Raw genomic sequence first — 15434 nt, 5'->3', positions numbered from 1 at the left:
TAGCAATCTAACACCTGCACAGAAACTTACAACAATAGAAGACATTTCACATGTATATACTAACAGAAAAGTACAGTTGTGTACACTTACCATAAATGTAGATGTTCGAGTGTATTCACTGTTGCAGTCATTACATTTGGGTAATCTGCTGGCAGGTTGCCCTCAGTCAGCCTGAATATCAAAGTCTTGGGTCCTGCGTCAGTTGCTGTCTCCTCTTCCATGATGTCAGGTCGTCAGAGTTATAAAACAGGCAGCCGACGCCATTTTCTTTTCTTGCCCCAGATGTCAGGTGCCCCCCAAATGGGGAGCAAAAAAAAAAAAAATATATATATATATATATATATATATATATATATATATATATATATAAAACTATAAATACATGCAATTGTCACAACATAAACTTTACCTTCATCTAAAAACAAATACACCACAAAAGCTGTAGAATATAGTGAAGGAAAGAAAATCTGTAGAATAAAGGGGGATGGTGGTGAGTCTGACTGTAACAGTGAATACACTCAACATTCACATTTATGGTAAGTGTACACAACTGTACTATGTTCTTCGTGTTTCACTGTTGCAGTCATTACATTTGGGTAGAATCCCAAAGCTATGGATGGGAGGCTGGAACTAAATAGCATTAGGAGCAGCTATAAGACCCTGCAGAACTGCAGTGGCAAATCCTGCCCTGGACTTAAGAGAAGAGAGGCAAATGATAATGCTTTGTAAAAGTATGAACAGAACTCCAAGTAGCAGCTTCTAGAATGTCTTTGGTTGGTACCCCTCTGAGAAAAGCTGCTGATGTAGATGCAGCCCTGGTGGAATGTGACCTAATGCCCTTGGGAACCGGTTTACCATGATGCAAATATCAGAAACGAATACAGTGGCTTATCCACTTTGAAATAGTCTGCTTTGAAATAGCCTTTCCCTCTGATCCTGCAGCAAATGCCACCAGTAGCTGCTCAGACGTTCTTAGAGATTTGGTCCTGTTTAAGTAGAACCTTAGTTGTCTGTGCACGTCCAAGGAATGCAGAATCCGCTCCCCCTTGTTCTGCGGATTTGGATAAAATGCTGTCTGGTGAATAGTTTGGTTAAGTTCCACGCTGGATACAACCTTAGGCATAAAGGAAGAACTGGTCCTGAGGGACACCCTGCCTGGGTAAAATATAATAAAAGGCTCCACAGCCATGAGGGCCTGTAGCTCTGAAACCCTTCTTGAAGTGATTGCCAGAAGTAAAGCTGTTTTCCAGGATAAAAACTTTATATCTGCAGTAGCAGCTGGTTCAAATGGAGGCAGGGTGAGCTTTTCCAACACAAAATTGAGGTCCCATGCAGGAATTGGTGATCTTCTGGGAGGCCTTAAATTTTTGGCCCCTCTAAGATACTGTTTTAGCAAAGGGTGAGAAAAGATCGGTGGCTCTGTGTTGTAATGAGCTGAGATGGCAGAGGCATGGATTTTTATCAATGAAAAATGTTGGCCTTTGACAAGCATCTCAGTCAAGTACTGTAAAATCTGAGGACTATTTGGCTTTGCTGTGTCAGTTCCTTCTGCTTGGTTCCAAGCACAGAATCTCTTCCATTTATCAGCATAAGATTTTCTAGTACTTGGCCTTCTGGCTTCCAAAATGATATCCATCACAGATTTACTGAGAGGTGTTGTTTGAAAAACTACATGATCAGTCATGCTGCCAGGTTCAGAGTTTGGAGCTGATTGTGCAGGCTTTGATTGTTCTGCTGCGACAGCAGATAAGGTATTTGAGGCAAGTACCAAGGAGGGAGCTGAGACATATTCCTCAGGATTGGGTACCAGTGTTGCCGAGGCCAGTCCGGGGCAATTAGAATAATTTTTGTTTTTTCTTGTCTGACCTTTAGTAGGACCTTGGGAAGAAGAGGCAGAGGAAGAAAGGCGTAGACTGATAGGTTTTCCCAACTGAAGGATAGGGCATCCACTTTCCATGCTTGTCTGTGATAAGTCCTTGTGCAGAATTTGTCCAGTTGATAATTCTGGGGAGAAGCAAATAGATGTCCAGGCTCCCCCATTTCTTTGTTATGCTGAAGACTTGTAGATCCTGTTTCCACTCGTGAGGGTCCCAGTTTCCACTCGTGAGGGTCCATAAGGTTTCTACTTAGGTCGTCTGCCAGAGTATTTTGTTTTCCTGGCAGGAATTGAGCTTGAATTTGTACTTGGTAAGTCAAGGCTGTGTCCCACAATGCCATGGCTGGTCTGCAAAAGAGGTAGGAGTGTGTGCCCCCCTGCTTATGTACCACATAACCATGGTGTTGTCCGTCTATCAGTAGTTGTCCTGAATGAAGTAAGTCCTTGAAGGCTGTCTGGGCATTCTGAGCAGCTAACATCTCTTTCTGGTTGATATGCAGATGCATTTGTTTTGGGGTCCATATGTCCTGAATGCATCTCCCCACCAGGTGGGCCCCCCAAGCATAGTCTGATGCGTCTGTAGTTAGGATTTGGTTGGCAGGGGGTAGAGTGAAATATCTCCCATGTTCTGGTGACAAGTCTCTGCCCACCAAAGAAACTCCTGTTGTAGGCAGGGAATGATAGGCATCATTTTTTCCAGACTGTGACAATGTTGACTCCATAAACTTTTTAGGTACCACTGTAGTTTCCTCATATGCAGTCTTGCATATGGAATCAGTAGAATGCAGGATGCCATGAACCCCAAAGCCTGCAGAATTTGTCTTGCAGATAAAATGGGTTTTGTTGCCATCTGTTTGAAGTAAACAGTCAGTTGCCTTTGTTTGTCTGGCGTAAGGTAAGCCATCTGGGCAGTTGTATTCAAGCTTGCACCCAGGAATGTTATCTTTTGAGAGGGTACCAGTTGTGATTTATTTTCATTTATTGTGTACCCTAGGCATATTAGAAGCCTTTTCACAAACGCCAGATGTTGAAGAAGAATGTCCTTGTTTTCTGCTTGAATGAGACAGTCGTCCAAATAAGGATAGAGTTGTATACTTCTTTTTCTGCAAAAAGCAATTACTGGTGCCAGGCACTTTGTAAAGACCCTGGGCACAGTAGATAAGCCAAAGGGCAGTGCAGAGAATTGGTAATGCATAAAACCAGCCTTGAAGCGGAGGTATCTTCTGCACGATTCCCTTATTGGGATATGCAGGTATGTCTCTTAAGTCTAGAGTCACTAGCCAAGCGTTCTTGCCCAGCATGGGCATAAGTTGCTGCAAAGTTAGCATTTTGAATTTTGGTATGTCCAAGAATGTGTTCAAAATTGATAAATCCAGTACTGGGCACCAGGCATTGTCTTTTCTGGGTACCAAGAACAGTCTTGAGTAAAACCCTTGACCTTTTTCCTGTTCTGGCACTGGCTGAATAGCCCCCATATCCATGAGGGACGAACGTTCTGGTGCCTCTGCCCATTGATTTTGTGGCAGATCTGGCCAACCGCTTGGAATTGGCAGAGGTGGAAATGAAATCTGTATCCCTGGGATACTATGTTTAATACCCACTTGTCCTGGGTTATTAACTGCCAATTTTGAGCATGAAGTGCTAGTTTTCCTGGCGGGGGCTGCGAAGATAAGTGCTTGGTGATGGCAGAGGGAAGTCATTGAGATGGTTTACTGTAGGTTGGCGCTTTATTTCCTCCAGATTTGGAGGTAGAGGCACCCCATTGCTTTGACCTGTAAGAACCTGCGATTGGTAACTAGAGCCTTTGAGCGCCTTGATTTGCCCCTAGAAGCTCTGTCGGACACAGGAAAGGACCAATTTTTGTAGGCCAGTGTTCACTGAATCTTGGTGGCTGCACCTGTAAAAAGTCTTTACAGTTTGCACAGACTTAGCTTTTGTCTTCCATTTTCTTTAAAACCCTTCTGCCTTATTACCAAACAGAGTATCATGCTGTAAAGGTGCATCCAACAATTTAGCTTTAACATGATCAGGCAAATTTCGCTCCTTTAGCCAGGCATGCCTTCTAATCACAGATCCGTAACTGCGCCCTGCAGGAGGCCTCCATGAATCAAAACCACATTGCAAAGTATGCTTCCAACTTGTTCTGCTGCATGCAATAATTCCTGTAATTCTTTATTTTCCACACATTCAGAAATTAACATCATTTTCTGTTTCAATAATCCTAACATGCTGTTGATATTTAAGCATATGAAAATGGCAGTTTAAGGCCCTAATTGCCAAGGTTGCAGACATATAAACCTTCTTTTCCCATCTATCCAGCTCCTGGAATTTATCAGAGGGGTAGGATTTCTAGCTGTTGAGGCCTTTACAACTTTGGGACCCTGTGAGATAGTTTCTGGGTCAGCAGCAGAGTTTTTTGAATAAATATTTGTGAGAGTCAGGAACCCTGTAATATCTGGCTTGCTAGGAGCTGGAGGTAAAGAATCTGGAGTCATGCTCGATTCCAAAAACACATCAACAACAATGTCTAATACAGGAGGTATTGGCTAATGGCCTATGCTGAGGGAGAAGAAGGAAATCCCTAAGCCTCTTTTTTGATTCTGAGAAATCTTGACTCTCCCAATGAAAATGTTCCTCAAAGTATGCAAGGTTTCTCCAAAGGAATAATCTTCAGGAGGGGATGCAGAAGTCATGGATTCCTCTGCATCTGAATCCTCATAGGGTGGTATAGAAAATTCCTGATCAGAAGATTCTGGGTTGGGAGGGTGGCCTAATGGTTAAGGTGTTTGCCTTACAAACACAAGGTGCAGGGTTTGAGCCTCACAAGGGATAACTGGCTAGGGCTTGCCCAAGGGCAGTTAGCCTAGTACTCATCTATGAACCCATGAACCTATAAGAGGAATCAGAAGAAATAGAAACCTGATCTGAAGATTCATAATCAGTGTCTTGCCTAGGCCTCTTATCGGGGCCGGAACCCCTGATCAAGGTAATTAGGTCTTCAGCCATTTTGATCATCTGTTTTAGTATAGAGGCCTGAGCACATGGCTCATGCATCGCTTTTAGCCTTAGAAGTTGCTTTGTCTTGTTTTGAAGCTGGTGTCGGATTTACATAGAAAATGTTGAGGCCTGAAGACACCCTCAGAAGCCAGTGCCTGCTCAGCGTCTCCGGACCCATCCAAGGAGAGACATCCGTGGGTACAATACTTTGAGAATCTCGCGCGTGCCGGACTCCACATGGGTCTCGTAGAGGCCTGCGACTCGAAAGTAGTGGGCATCAGCGGCTGCAAAAGCGACTCACTGAGAGAACTACCGCGACTGGCTTAGGAGAAGCTTTTGTCGCCGGTTTTGACCTCGGTCTGTCTCTGTCCTTTTCTTTGCATTTTGTGAACTCTGGTAGTCGGATTACTATCAGACGGCATTTCAGGGTAGTTAAATCTGTTTCCAAAATATTCTGAAGCTAAAGTGAGCATATACCGATGCTTAATAGTGCTGGTTAAATCTAGCACAAACCGCAGCAAGGCACGCTATGATCTGGGCCTAGGCAAGGAATACAGTACAAATGAAAACCTTATGAGGTATTTGCTTCCCAAGTAACGCAATTATTAACTTTACTGACATCAGTATGGAGCAAGAAAAGTTTCAACGGGTACTTAGCTTTAATTGAAGACTTTGGTTCTGAAACTCAAATTCCCGCCGCTGGAAATTTCAGGAGTCAGCCGACCGCACTTGCGAACTGCTTCTGGCACCGCACAGCAAAAAAGACTAAAGAAAATGCGCCGCCTGCCTGTTTCCGGAGCACTACCCCTGCCGACCTGACCATGGAAGAGGAGACAGCAACTGACGAGGACCCAAGACTTTGATATTCAGGGTCGACTGAGGGCAACCTGCCAGCAGATTACCCAAATGTGATGACTGCAACAGTGAAACACGAAGAACATCTTAGCATAAAGCACCTTCCATATCTAAATTCTAGTCATAAACTTTTAGCCTTAAAACAATGGGCATGAAATCTTTATCCAGAATTCTAACATTACGAAAGGATACAACATGCTTCACTGTCTAGTAGAGTGCAATGTTGTCACATATTTTGCAGTTCCATACATTTCACAGTGTTTTCAGCATTTAAACCACAAGGCTGTAATTTTACATTTATTTATACAGTTGATAGAATTTTCTATTTGGCTACGCTGGCAGCCTTCGCCCATGTCTCCAGACGTCACACCTCACAAACAAATTATGCAGAAATGTTTTTATTTTGCCAAAAACGAAGTCCGGTCCTTTGCTGTGGTTGTGGTTATGGTGTGTCCTGCAAAATCTCACATTTCCATAAAAAATGTTGTTCACTTTGGGAATCTTGAAAAGGTGGCAACCCTAGGCTGAGAGCTTAGTCTTATTAAATCAAGGCCGCTTCAAAATGGTTTGAGAAGTTTATTCTTACACAAACATATTGCGGGATTTTCGGTTATATTACAGATTAGTACCTCGCGGCGGTACTGTACAATTAAAACACATTGCTTAAAGAAACCGATTTAACAAGGAGTTCGTTTTATCAACTTCAGCAACAAACATACATAATGTGCAATAGCTGTTTTCACGAGTCGTGACTTTAATAACAGTATGCAAAAGTAGAAATGTGGTGTCCCTAATGTAGAGTGGTCTTGAGTTGGTAAATATACGCGGGGGTCCCTGCAAAACATTTATAAAACTGTTTGATGTCGTGTGTTTGCTTGCAGTAATTAGTTATTTACTAATATCGTATAAATGAGGATGACACCCATGTCAATGTTGGGTAGACCGGCCAAAAAGCGTGTCGGGGCGGATTTGCTACCGATAGCATCCCTGCGAGGTACTAATCTGTAAGAGATAACCGGTTTTTCTAAAACCTCAAGGCGTCAGGATCCCACTTTCACTACAACTTGTTTACATTTCCAGTAAACGGCGCCTAAACGTAAAAGTTAGGCTCACAGAAGCAATACATTGTTTAACATATTATCGTGCCTCTTAACGCCTTCTGCATCGAATCTGCCTCCCTCACAATTTGTTGAGGGATATTTTTGTTTTGGTAAACTGGTGGAAACTGGGTGGGCGGAGTTTACTAAAATTGCTAGAACTAAAGTGAATTTGCAGCCTGGCCTTTTACGGATGCAAGTCTGAAACCTCGGAATCTCTGTCATTACATGACCTATTAGAAACCCAATTTTTTATAAGAAACTGGCCAAAACCTTGGGCAACAAATTTTGAAACATTCTACGAATTTCTGACAAAAAAAATAGGTATACACTGAGGAATACGCTCAAGCTTATAATGTCGTCACATATTGAAATCGAGTTTTCGGTGTCTAAAACGCTCTCTGACTGAGTATATGTTGTCTCTATTAATCTTTTAATTGACTTAAAGAACTATTTAAACTTGTCCTAGATTTCTTAGACCTTCTGTTAAAGTACCTGTGCCACTCCCACTTTTTGTCCTTCACCCTAATCCTTGAGTGAAATAAATTGTAAGATATTTTTACCTTTGTAGTTTAAATACTGTTAACCTGTTTATAGACTACTTAAGATCCTGTATGAGAGTCTTACCTTCGCAATTAAAAAAAAAAAAGATAACTTGCAAAAAAGTCTTATGACATTGGTGACAGGATGCAATCCCCACCACCTGACTTTCTTTTTAACTTTGAAATAACGAAGTATTTGATCCTTGTTCTTCCTTGTTTAAGTCATCCTCGGCTACCACCATAACAGGGTAGCCACTTCAGTTGCTGCTTGCCCAGCATGGGCATAAGTTGCTGCAAAGTTAGCATTTTGAATTTTGGTATGTCCAAGAATGTGTTCAAAATTGATAAATCCAGTACTGGGCACCAGGCATTGTCTTTTCTGGGTACCAAGAACAGTCTTGAGTAAAACCCTTGACCTTTTTCCTGTTCTGGCACTGGCTGAATAGCCCCCATATCCATGAGGGACGTAACTGCCTCTGCCCATTGATTTTGTGGCAGATCTGGCCAACCGTTTGGAATTGGCAGAGTGTGGAAATGAAATCTGTATCCCTGGGATACTATGTTTAATACCCACTTGTCCTGGGTTATTAACTGCCAATTTTGAGCATGAAGTGCTAGTTTTCCCCCTAAGGGGGCTGCCAGAAGATAAGTGCTTGGTGATGGCAGAGGGAAGTCATTGAGATGGTTTACTGTAGGGTTGCGCTTTATTTCCTCCAGATTTGGAGGTAGAGGCACCCCATTGCTTTGACCTGTAAGAATCCCGTGATTGGTAACTAGAGCCCTTTGAGCGCCTTGATTTGCCCTGTGAAGCTCTGTCGGACACAGGAAAGGACCGATTTTTTGTAGGCCAGTGTCTACTGAATCTTGGTGGCTGCACCTGTAAAAAGTCTTTTACAGTTTGCATAGACTTAGCTTTGTCTTCCATTTTCTTTAAAACCTCTTCTGCCTTATTACCAAACAGAGTATCATGCTATAAAGGTGCATCCAACAATTTAGCTTTAACATGATCAGGCAAATTTTGCTCCTTTAGCCAGGCATGCCTTCTAATCACAGATCCGGTAACTGCGGCCCTGCAGGAGGCCTCCAAGGAATCAAAACCACATTGCAAAGTATGCTTTCCAACTTGTTCCGCTGCATGCAATAATTCCTGTAATTCTTTATTTTCCACACATTCAGAAATTAACATCATTTTCTGTTTCAATAATCCCTTAACATGCTGTTGATATTTAAGCATATGAAAATGGCAGTTTAAGGCCCTAATTGCCAAGGTTGCAGACATATAAACCTTTTTTCCCCATCTATCCAGCGCCCTGGAATCTCTATCAGAGGGGGTAGGATTCTTAGCTGTTGAGGCCTTTACAACTTTGGGACTCTGTGAGATAGTTTCTGGGTCAGCAGCAGAGTTAGTTTTTGAATAAATATTTGTGAGAGTCAGGAACCCTGTAATATCTGGCTTGCTAGGAGCCGGAGGTAAGGAATCTGGAGTCATGCTTGATTCCGAAAACACATCATCAACAAGGTCTAATACAGGAGGTATGGCTAAAGGCCTATGCTGAGGGAGAAGGAGGAAATCCCTAAGCCTCTTTTTTTGATTCTGAGAAACCGTGACTCTCCCAATGAAAATGTTCCCTCAAAGTATGCAAGGTTTCTCCAAAGGAATAATCTTCAGGAGGAGATGCAGATGGGATGGATTCCTCTGCATCTGAATCCTCATAGGGTGGTATAGAAAATTCCTGATCTGAAGAGGAATCACAAGAAATACAAACCTGATCTGAAGATTCATAATCAGTGTCTTGCCTAGGCCTCTTATCGGGGGGGGGGGGGGGTCGGGAACCCCTGATCAAGGTAATTAGGTCTTCAGCCATTTTGATCATCTGCTTTAGGCCTGAGCACATGGCTCATGCATCGTTTTTTTAGCCTTAGAAGTTGCTTTTGTCTTTGTTTTTGAAGCTGGTGTCGGATTTACATAGAAATGTTGAGGCCTGAAGACACCCTCAGAAGCCAGTGCCTGCTCAGCGGCTCCGGACCCATCCAAGGGAGAGACATCCGTGGGTACAATACTTTGAGAATCTCGCGGCGTGCCGGACTCCACATGGGTCTCGGTAGAGGCCTGCGACTCGAAAGTAGTGGGTATCAGCGGCTGCAAAAGCGACTCACTGAGTACCGGCGACTGGCTTAGGAGAAGCTTTGTCGTCGGTTTTGGACCTCGGTCTGTCTCTGTCCTTTTCTTTGCATTTTTTGTGAACTCTGGTAGTCGGATTACTATCAGATGGCATTTCAGGGTAGTTAAATCTGTTTCCAAAATATTCTGAAGCAAAGATATACCGATGCTTAATAGTGCGTTGGTTAAATCTAGCACAAAACCGACAGCAAGGCACGTTATGATCTGGGCCTAGGCAAGGAATACAGTACAAATGAAAATCCTTATGAGGTATTTGCTTCCCACAAGTAATGCAATTATTAACTTTTACTGACATCAGTATGGAGCAAGAAAAAGTTTCCCCAACGGGGTACTTAGCTTTAATTGAAGACTTTGGTTCTGAAACTCAAATTCGAAAATTTCAGGAGTCAGCCGACCGGCACTTGCGAACTGCTTCTGGCACCGCACAGCAAAAAAAAGACTAAAGAAAATTGCGTCGGCTGCCTGTTTTATACCCCTGCCGACCTGACGTCATGGAAGAGGAGACAGCAACTGACGCAGGACCCAAGACTTTGATATTCAGGCCGACTGAGGGCAACCTGCCAGCAGATTACCCAAATGTGATGACTGCAACAGTGAAACACGAAGAACATCTAAAGCAATAAAGCACCTTCCATATCTAAATTCTAGTCATAAACTTTAGCCTTAAAACAATGGGCATGAAATCTTTATCCAGAATTCTAACATGAAAGGATACAACATGCTTCACTGGGCCAGTAGAGTGCAATGTTGTCACATATTTTGCAGTTCCACATTTCACAGTGTTTTCTTACATTTAAAACCACAAGGCTGTACTTTACATTTATTTATACAGTTGATAGAATTTTCTATTTGGCTACGCTGGCAGCCTTCGCCCATGTCTCTCCAGACGTCACACCTCACAAACAAATTATGCAGAAATGTTTTTATTTTGCCAAAAAACGTGAAGTCCGGTCCTTTGCTGTGGTTATGGGTATGGTGTGTCCTGCAAAATCTCACATTTCCATAAAAAATGTTGTTCACTTTGGGAATCTTGAAAAGGTGGCAACCCTAGGCTGAGAGCTTAGTCTTAATAAATCAAGGCCGCTTAAAATGGTTTGAGAAGCTTATTCTTACACAAACATATTGCGGGATTTTCGGTTATATTACAGATTAGTACCTCGCGGGCGGTACTGTACAATTAAAACACATTGCTTAAAGAAAACCGATTTAACAAGGAGTTCGTTTTAATAACTTCAGCAACAAACATACATAATGTGCAATAGCTGTTTTCTACGAGTCGTGACTTTAATAACAGTAGCAAAAGTAGAATGTATGTCCCTAATGTAGAGTGGTCTTGGAGTTGGTAAAATATACGTGGGGGGTCCCTGCAAAAACATTTATAAAACTGTTTGATGTCGTGTTTGCTTGCAGTAATTAGTTATTTACTAATATCGTATAATGAGGATGACACTCATGTCAATGTTGGGTAGACCGGCCGGGGGCGTGTCGGGGCGGGATTTGCTACTGCGCATCCTGCGAGGTACTAATCTGTAAGATAACCGGTTTTTCAAACTCAAGGCCAGGATCCCACTTTCACTACAACTTGTTTACATTTCCAGTAAAACGGCGCCTAAACGTAAAAGTTAGGCTCGTACAGAAGTACATTGTTTAACATTATTATCGTGCCTCTTAACGTTCACTGAATCTGCCTCCTCATAATTTGTTGAGGGATATTTTTGTTTTGGTAAATCAGGTGGAAATCCGGGGTGGGCGGAGTTTACTAAAATTGCTAGAACTAAAGAATTTGCAGCCTGCCTTTTTACGGATGCAAGTCTGAAACTCGAATCTCTGTCATTACTTTAATTTGCCAGAAACCCAATTTTTTTTATAAGAAACTGGCCAAAACTCTTGGGCACAAATTTTGAACATTCTACGAATTTCTGGACAAAAAAAAATAGGTATACACTGAGGAATACGCTCAAGCTATAATGTCACATATTGAAATCGAGTTTTCGGTGTCTAAAACGCTCTCTGACTGAGTATATGTTGTTCTATTAATCTTTTAATTGACTTAAAGAACTATTTAAAACTTGTCCTAGATTTCTTAGACCTTTCTTAAGTTGTGCCACTCCCACTTTTTGTCCTTCACCCTAATCCTTGAGCAAATAAATTGTAAGATATTTTTACCTTTGTAGTTTAAATACTGTTAACCTGTTTATAGACTACTTAAGATCCTATGAGTCTTACCTTCGCAATTAAAAAAAGATAACTTGCAAAGTCTTGGCGACACCGGTGACAGGATGCAATCCCCACCACCTGACTTTCTTTTAACTTTGAAATAACGAAGTATTTGATCCTTGTTCTTCTCGTTTAAGTCATCCTCGGCTACCACCATAACAGGGTAGCCACTCTCAGCCATGCTGCTCGCGCAGGTTTACTTCGGATAGACTACAAATTTAACGAAACTGTATGTGCGTTTACGGTCACCTATTTCTTGTAGCCGTTCTGCTCCCCATGGCGACCCTGGAGGGATTGCAGTGCTCTAACCTTCTCTCTCCGTCATTCTTGTAATAGTACGCTTTGAGAATAAATCGCTACAAGGCGGAAAAGAAGTTTCACTTTCTAGTTAAAAAAAAAAAAAAAATTCAGGGAACATTTGAAATAGGCTGGATTTATGGTCGACGAAGGCTGTCTCTAACTATAATGTATTAGTAGATAGGTAGACACATACCGACCGCTCAAGTGTAACTAATTAATAGGAATATACCTTATTTTGGGTCTTAAGGTTCATGTTCCCACAAAAGTTCCACATTTAAGAGTCTCTCACACATTCAACGTTAGGATTTTTTAACCATTCATGGAAAATAGAACTAAATCATATCAATTAATTAAAATAACAGTACTTAGATATTATTGCAACCACATTCTAAAAGTACAGTTTTGTACCTACCATAAATGTAGATGTTCGAGGATCTCCATTGCTGCAGTCCTGACTAATGGGTACTCCGCTGCCCACCATCGGCCCGAATACCAAAGGGCTAGATCTGGCGTCGGTCATGGCGCCCGAGACTGACGTGGTGTCAGTATAAATGCGCATGACCGACGCCATAACTTCAGTCTTTCTTGCCTCAGACGTCAGAATGCAAAAAACACCACCCAAAAACCCCAATCTAAAAAGAAAAAGGGGGAAGGAGGGAGGGAAAATTGGACTGCAGCAATGGAGATCCTCGAACATCTACATTTATGGTAGGTACAAAACTGTACTATGTTCGTCGTCTCCCATTGCTGCAGTCCTGACTAATGGGTAGAATCCCAGAGCAATGGAAAAAAAGGGAGGTTGGTCAACTAAATAGCCTGAGGAGCTGCAGACATGCCCTGTAAGACTGCAGTGGCAAACCCAGCCCTAGACCTAGAATAAAGAGGCAAATGATGATGCTTTGTAAAGGTATGTACAGAACTCCAGGTAGCTGCCTCTAGAATGTCTTTAGTAGCTACCCCTCTTAAAAAAGCAGTAGATGTGGCCGTAGCCCTAGTAGAATGAGGCCTGATCCCAACTGGAACCTCTTTTCCATGATGAGAATAACAAAAAGCAATACAATGGCCAATCCACTTGGAAATAGTTTGTTTGAGACAGCTTTTCCACGTGAAGTCACAGCAAACGAAACAAATAACTGTTGAGAACTTCTGAACTCTTTGGCTCTGAACAAATAATATCGTAACTGCCTATGTACATCCAAAGAATGCAAAACTTTTTCCCCTTCAGTTTGGGGTTAGCATAAAAAGTAGGCAAATGTATAGACTGGTTCAATGCCACATTAGAAATCACTTTAGGCAGAAAAGTAGGATTAGTGCAAGGAAACTCTGTCCGGTGAAAAATCAGAAAAGGTTCCACTGCCATGACAGCCTGTAATTCAGATACCCTTCTAGCAGAAGTAACAGCCAATAAAAAGCAGTCTTCCAAGACAACAACTTCAAGTCAGCCGTAGCTGCAGGTTCAAAAGGAGGCAGAGTCAGCTTTTCCAAAACAAAATTAAGATCCCAAGTAGGAGTAGGAGCCCTCCGTGGGGGTCTTATATTCTTTGCCCCTCTAAGAAACTGTTTAAGCAATGGATGTGAAAATAAAGGAGGGTCACCATCATAGTGAGCAGAAATAGCTGCAGCATGCACTTTAACAGAAGAGAAAGACAAACCCTTGTCCAATAACATAGTCAAATATTGCAATGTACAACTCAAATCAGGCAATGTGACATCAAAGCCTTTAGCTGAACTCCAAAGAAAAAATCTCTTCCATTTATCAGCATAAACTTTTCGAGTACTGGGACGCCTGGCTTCCAAAAGAACATCCAAAACTTGTTGAGGGAGCTGAAGGCCCTCATTCTCTAAAACTGAATGCCAGGCTGTCAGGTGTAGGGATTGCACCCTGACATTGAGAAAATGATTGTTTTCTTGAGACAATAAGTGAGGAATCCGTGGTAATGGCCAAGGGGCCCCCTGAATTAAGCTCCTCAACAGAGGGTACCAATGCTGACGAGGCCAATCCGGTGCTATAAGGAACATGCACGGTTTGTCCCTCCTGACTTTCAACAGGACTTTCGGAAGAAGAGGCAGAGGAGGAAAGGCATACACGTGAAGGTTGCTCCAACTGAAGGATAGTGCATCTATTTTCCAGGCTTTGGATGAAACAGCCTTGTGCAAAACAGAGGTAGTTGGAAATTCAGAGGAGAAGCGAACAGATCTATGTCTGGCGTTCGCCAAGCCCTGGTCAACTGACGAAACACCTCAGGATCCAACTTCCATTCGTCAGGATGCACCATTCGCCTCCTCAGAACATCCGCTAAATTCTGTACCCCTGGCAGAAACTGTGCTCGAAGAGTGATGTGCAGATTCAAAGCAGTTTCCCATAACAGCATTGCTTGTCTGCAAAGAGGGTAAGAATGAGTTCCCCCCTGCTTGTTGATGTACCACATGACAGTTGTGTTGTCCGTTCGAATCAACACCAGTCCCGGTCGAAGTAGATCCTGGAATGCTTTTAAGGCAAATTGAACTGCCAGCATCTCCTTCATATTGATATGCAAGTGAAGCAACTCCGGGGCCAAAGGTCTTGAATCCATTTTCCTTTGAAATGAGCACCCCAGGCTGACTCCGAGGCGTCTGTCGTTAATATCTGACTTGCCTCTGGTTGGGTCACAGAGAGTCCCTTGTTTAGGTGACATTCCTGAGCCCACCACACAAATTCCTTCTGAATGCAAGGAAGAATCCGAATGACAGTGTCCAAATCGTGGCTGTGTTGAGTCCAAACGCTTTTGAGATACCATTGTAACTTCCTCATATGCAGTTTGGCATTGGGAAGTACTAGAATGCAAGATGCCATGAACCCCAAGGCTTGAAGGACTGTCCTTGCAGTCAGCCTGGACATTACTGATAGCTGTAGGAAGTATTGGTGAAGATTTCTTTGTTTGTCCGGGGTAAGAAATGCCATCTGAGTCGCTGTATTCAGTCTCACACCCAGAAAACACATCTTTTGTGAGGGTACTAGACTGGACTTTATTTCATTCACAGAATACCCCAGGCATCTGAAAACTGTCATCACATACTGCAGATGTCGAAGTAGTTCGTGCTTGCCTTGAACCAGTATCAAACAATTGTCCAGATAAGGATAAATCTGAATTCCTTTTAGTCTGAAAAAAGCTATTACTGGAGCCAGGACTTTTGTGAATACCCTGGGCGCAGTAGATAAGCCAAAGGGCAATGCAGAGAACTGATAATGCAAATTCCCAGTCCGAAACCTCAGGAATTTCCTGCAACTGGGCCTGATAGGAATGTGAAGATAGGCCTCCTTGAGATCCAAAGTCACCATCCAGTGATCCCTGCCCAGCATAGGCAACAGCTGTTGCAGTGTTAACATC

General features: G+C 42.6%; 1 protein-coding gene across 1 annotated transcript in view; it reads right to left on the bottom strand.

The window, feature by feature from the left end:
- The window catches only part of LOC122790521 (protein mono-ADP-ribosyltransferase PARP14-like), a 2292317-nt gene extending 2280189 nt beyond the window's left edge, over nucleotides 1–12128 (bottom strand). Inside the window, exon 1 of the mRNA XM_044058072.1 lies at nucleotides 11776–12128. Coding sequence (XP_043914007.1) covers nucleotides 11776–11947 — 172 coding nt within the window. The 5' untranslated portion in view covers nucleotides 11948–12128. The remainder of the gene's footprint in view (nucleotides 1–11775) is intronic.
- Between the last annotated feature and the right edge of the window lie 3306 nt (nucleotides 12129–15434).

This window comes from Protopterus annectens, chromosome 16.part0 (assembly GCF_019279795.1).
Source record: "Protopterus annectens isolate FY-2018-M chromosome 16.part0, PAN1.0, whole genome shotgun sequence".
Classification (NCBI taxonomy): Eukaryota; Metazoa; Chordata; order Ceratodontiformes; family Protopteridae; genus Protopterus; species Protopterus annectens.
This window is presented reverse-complemented; position numbering and strand designations above follow the sequence as displayed.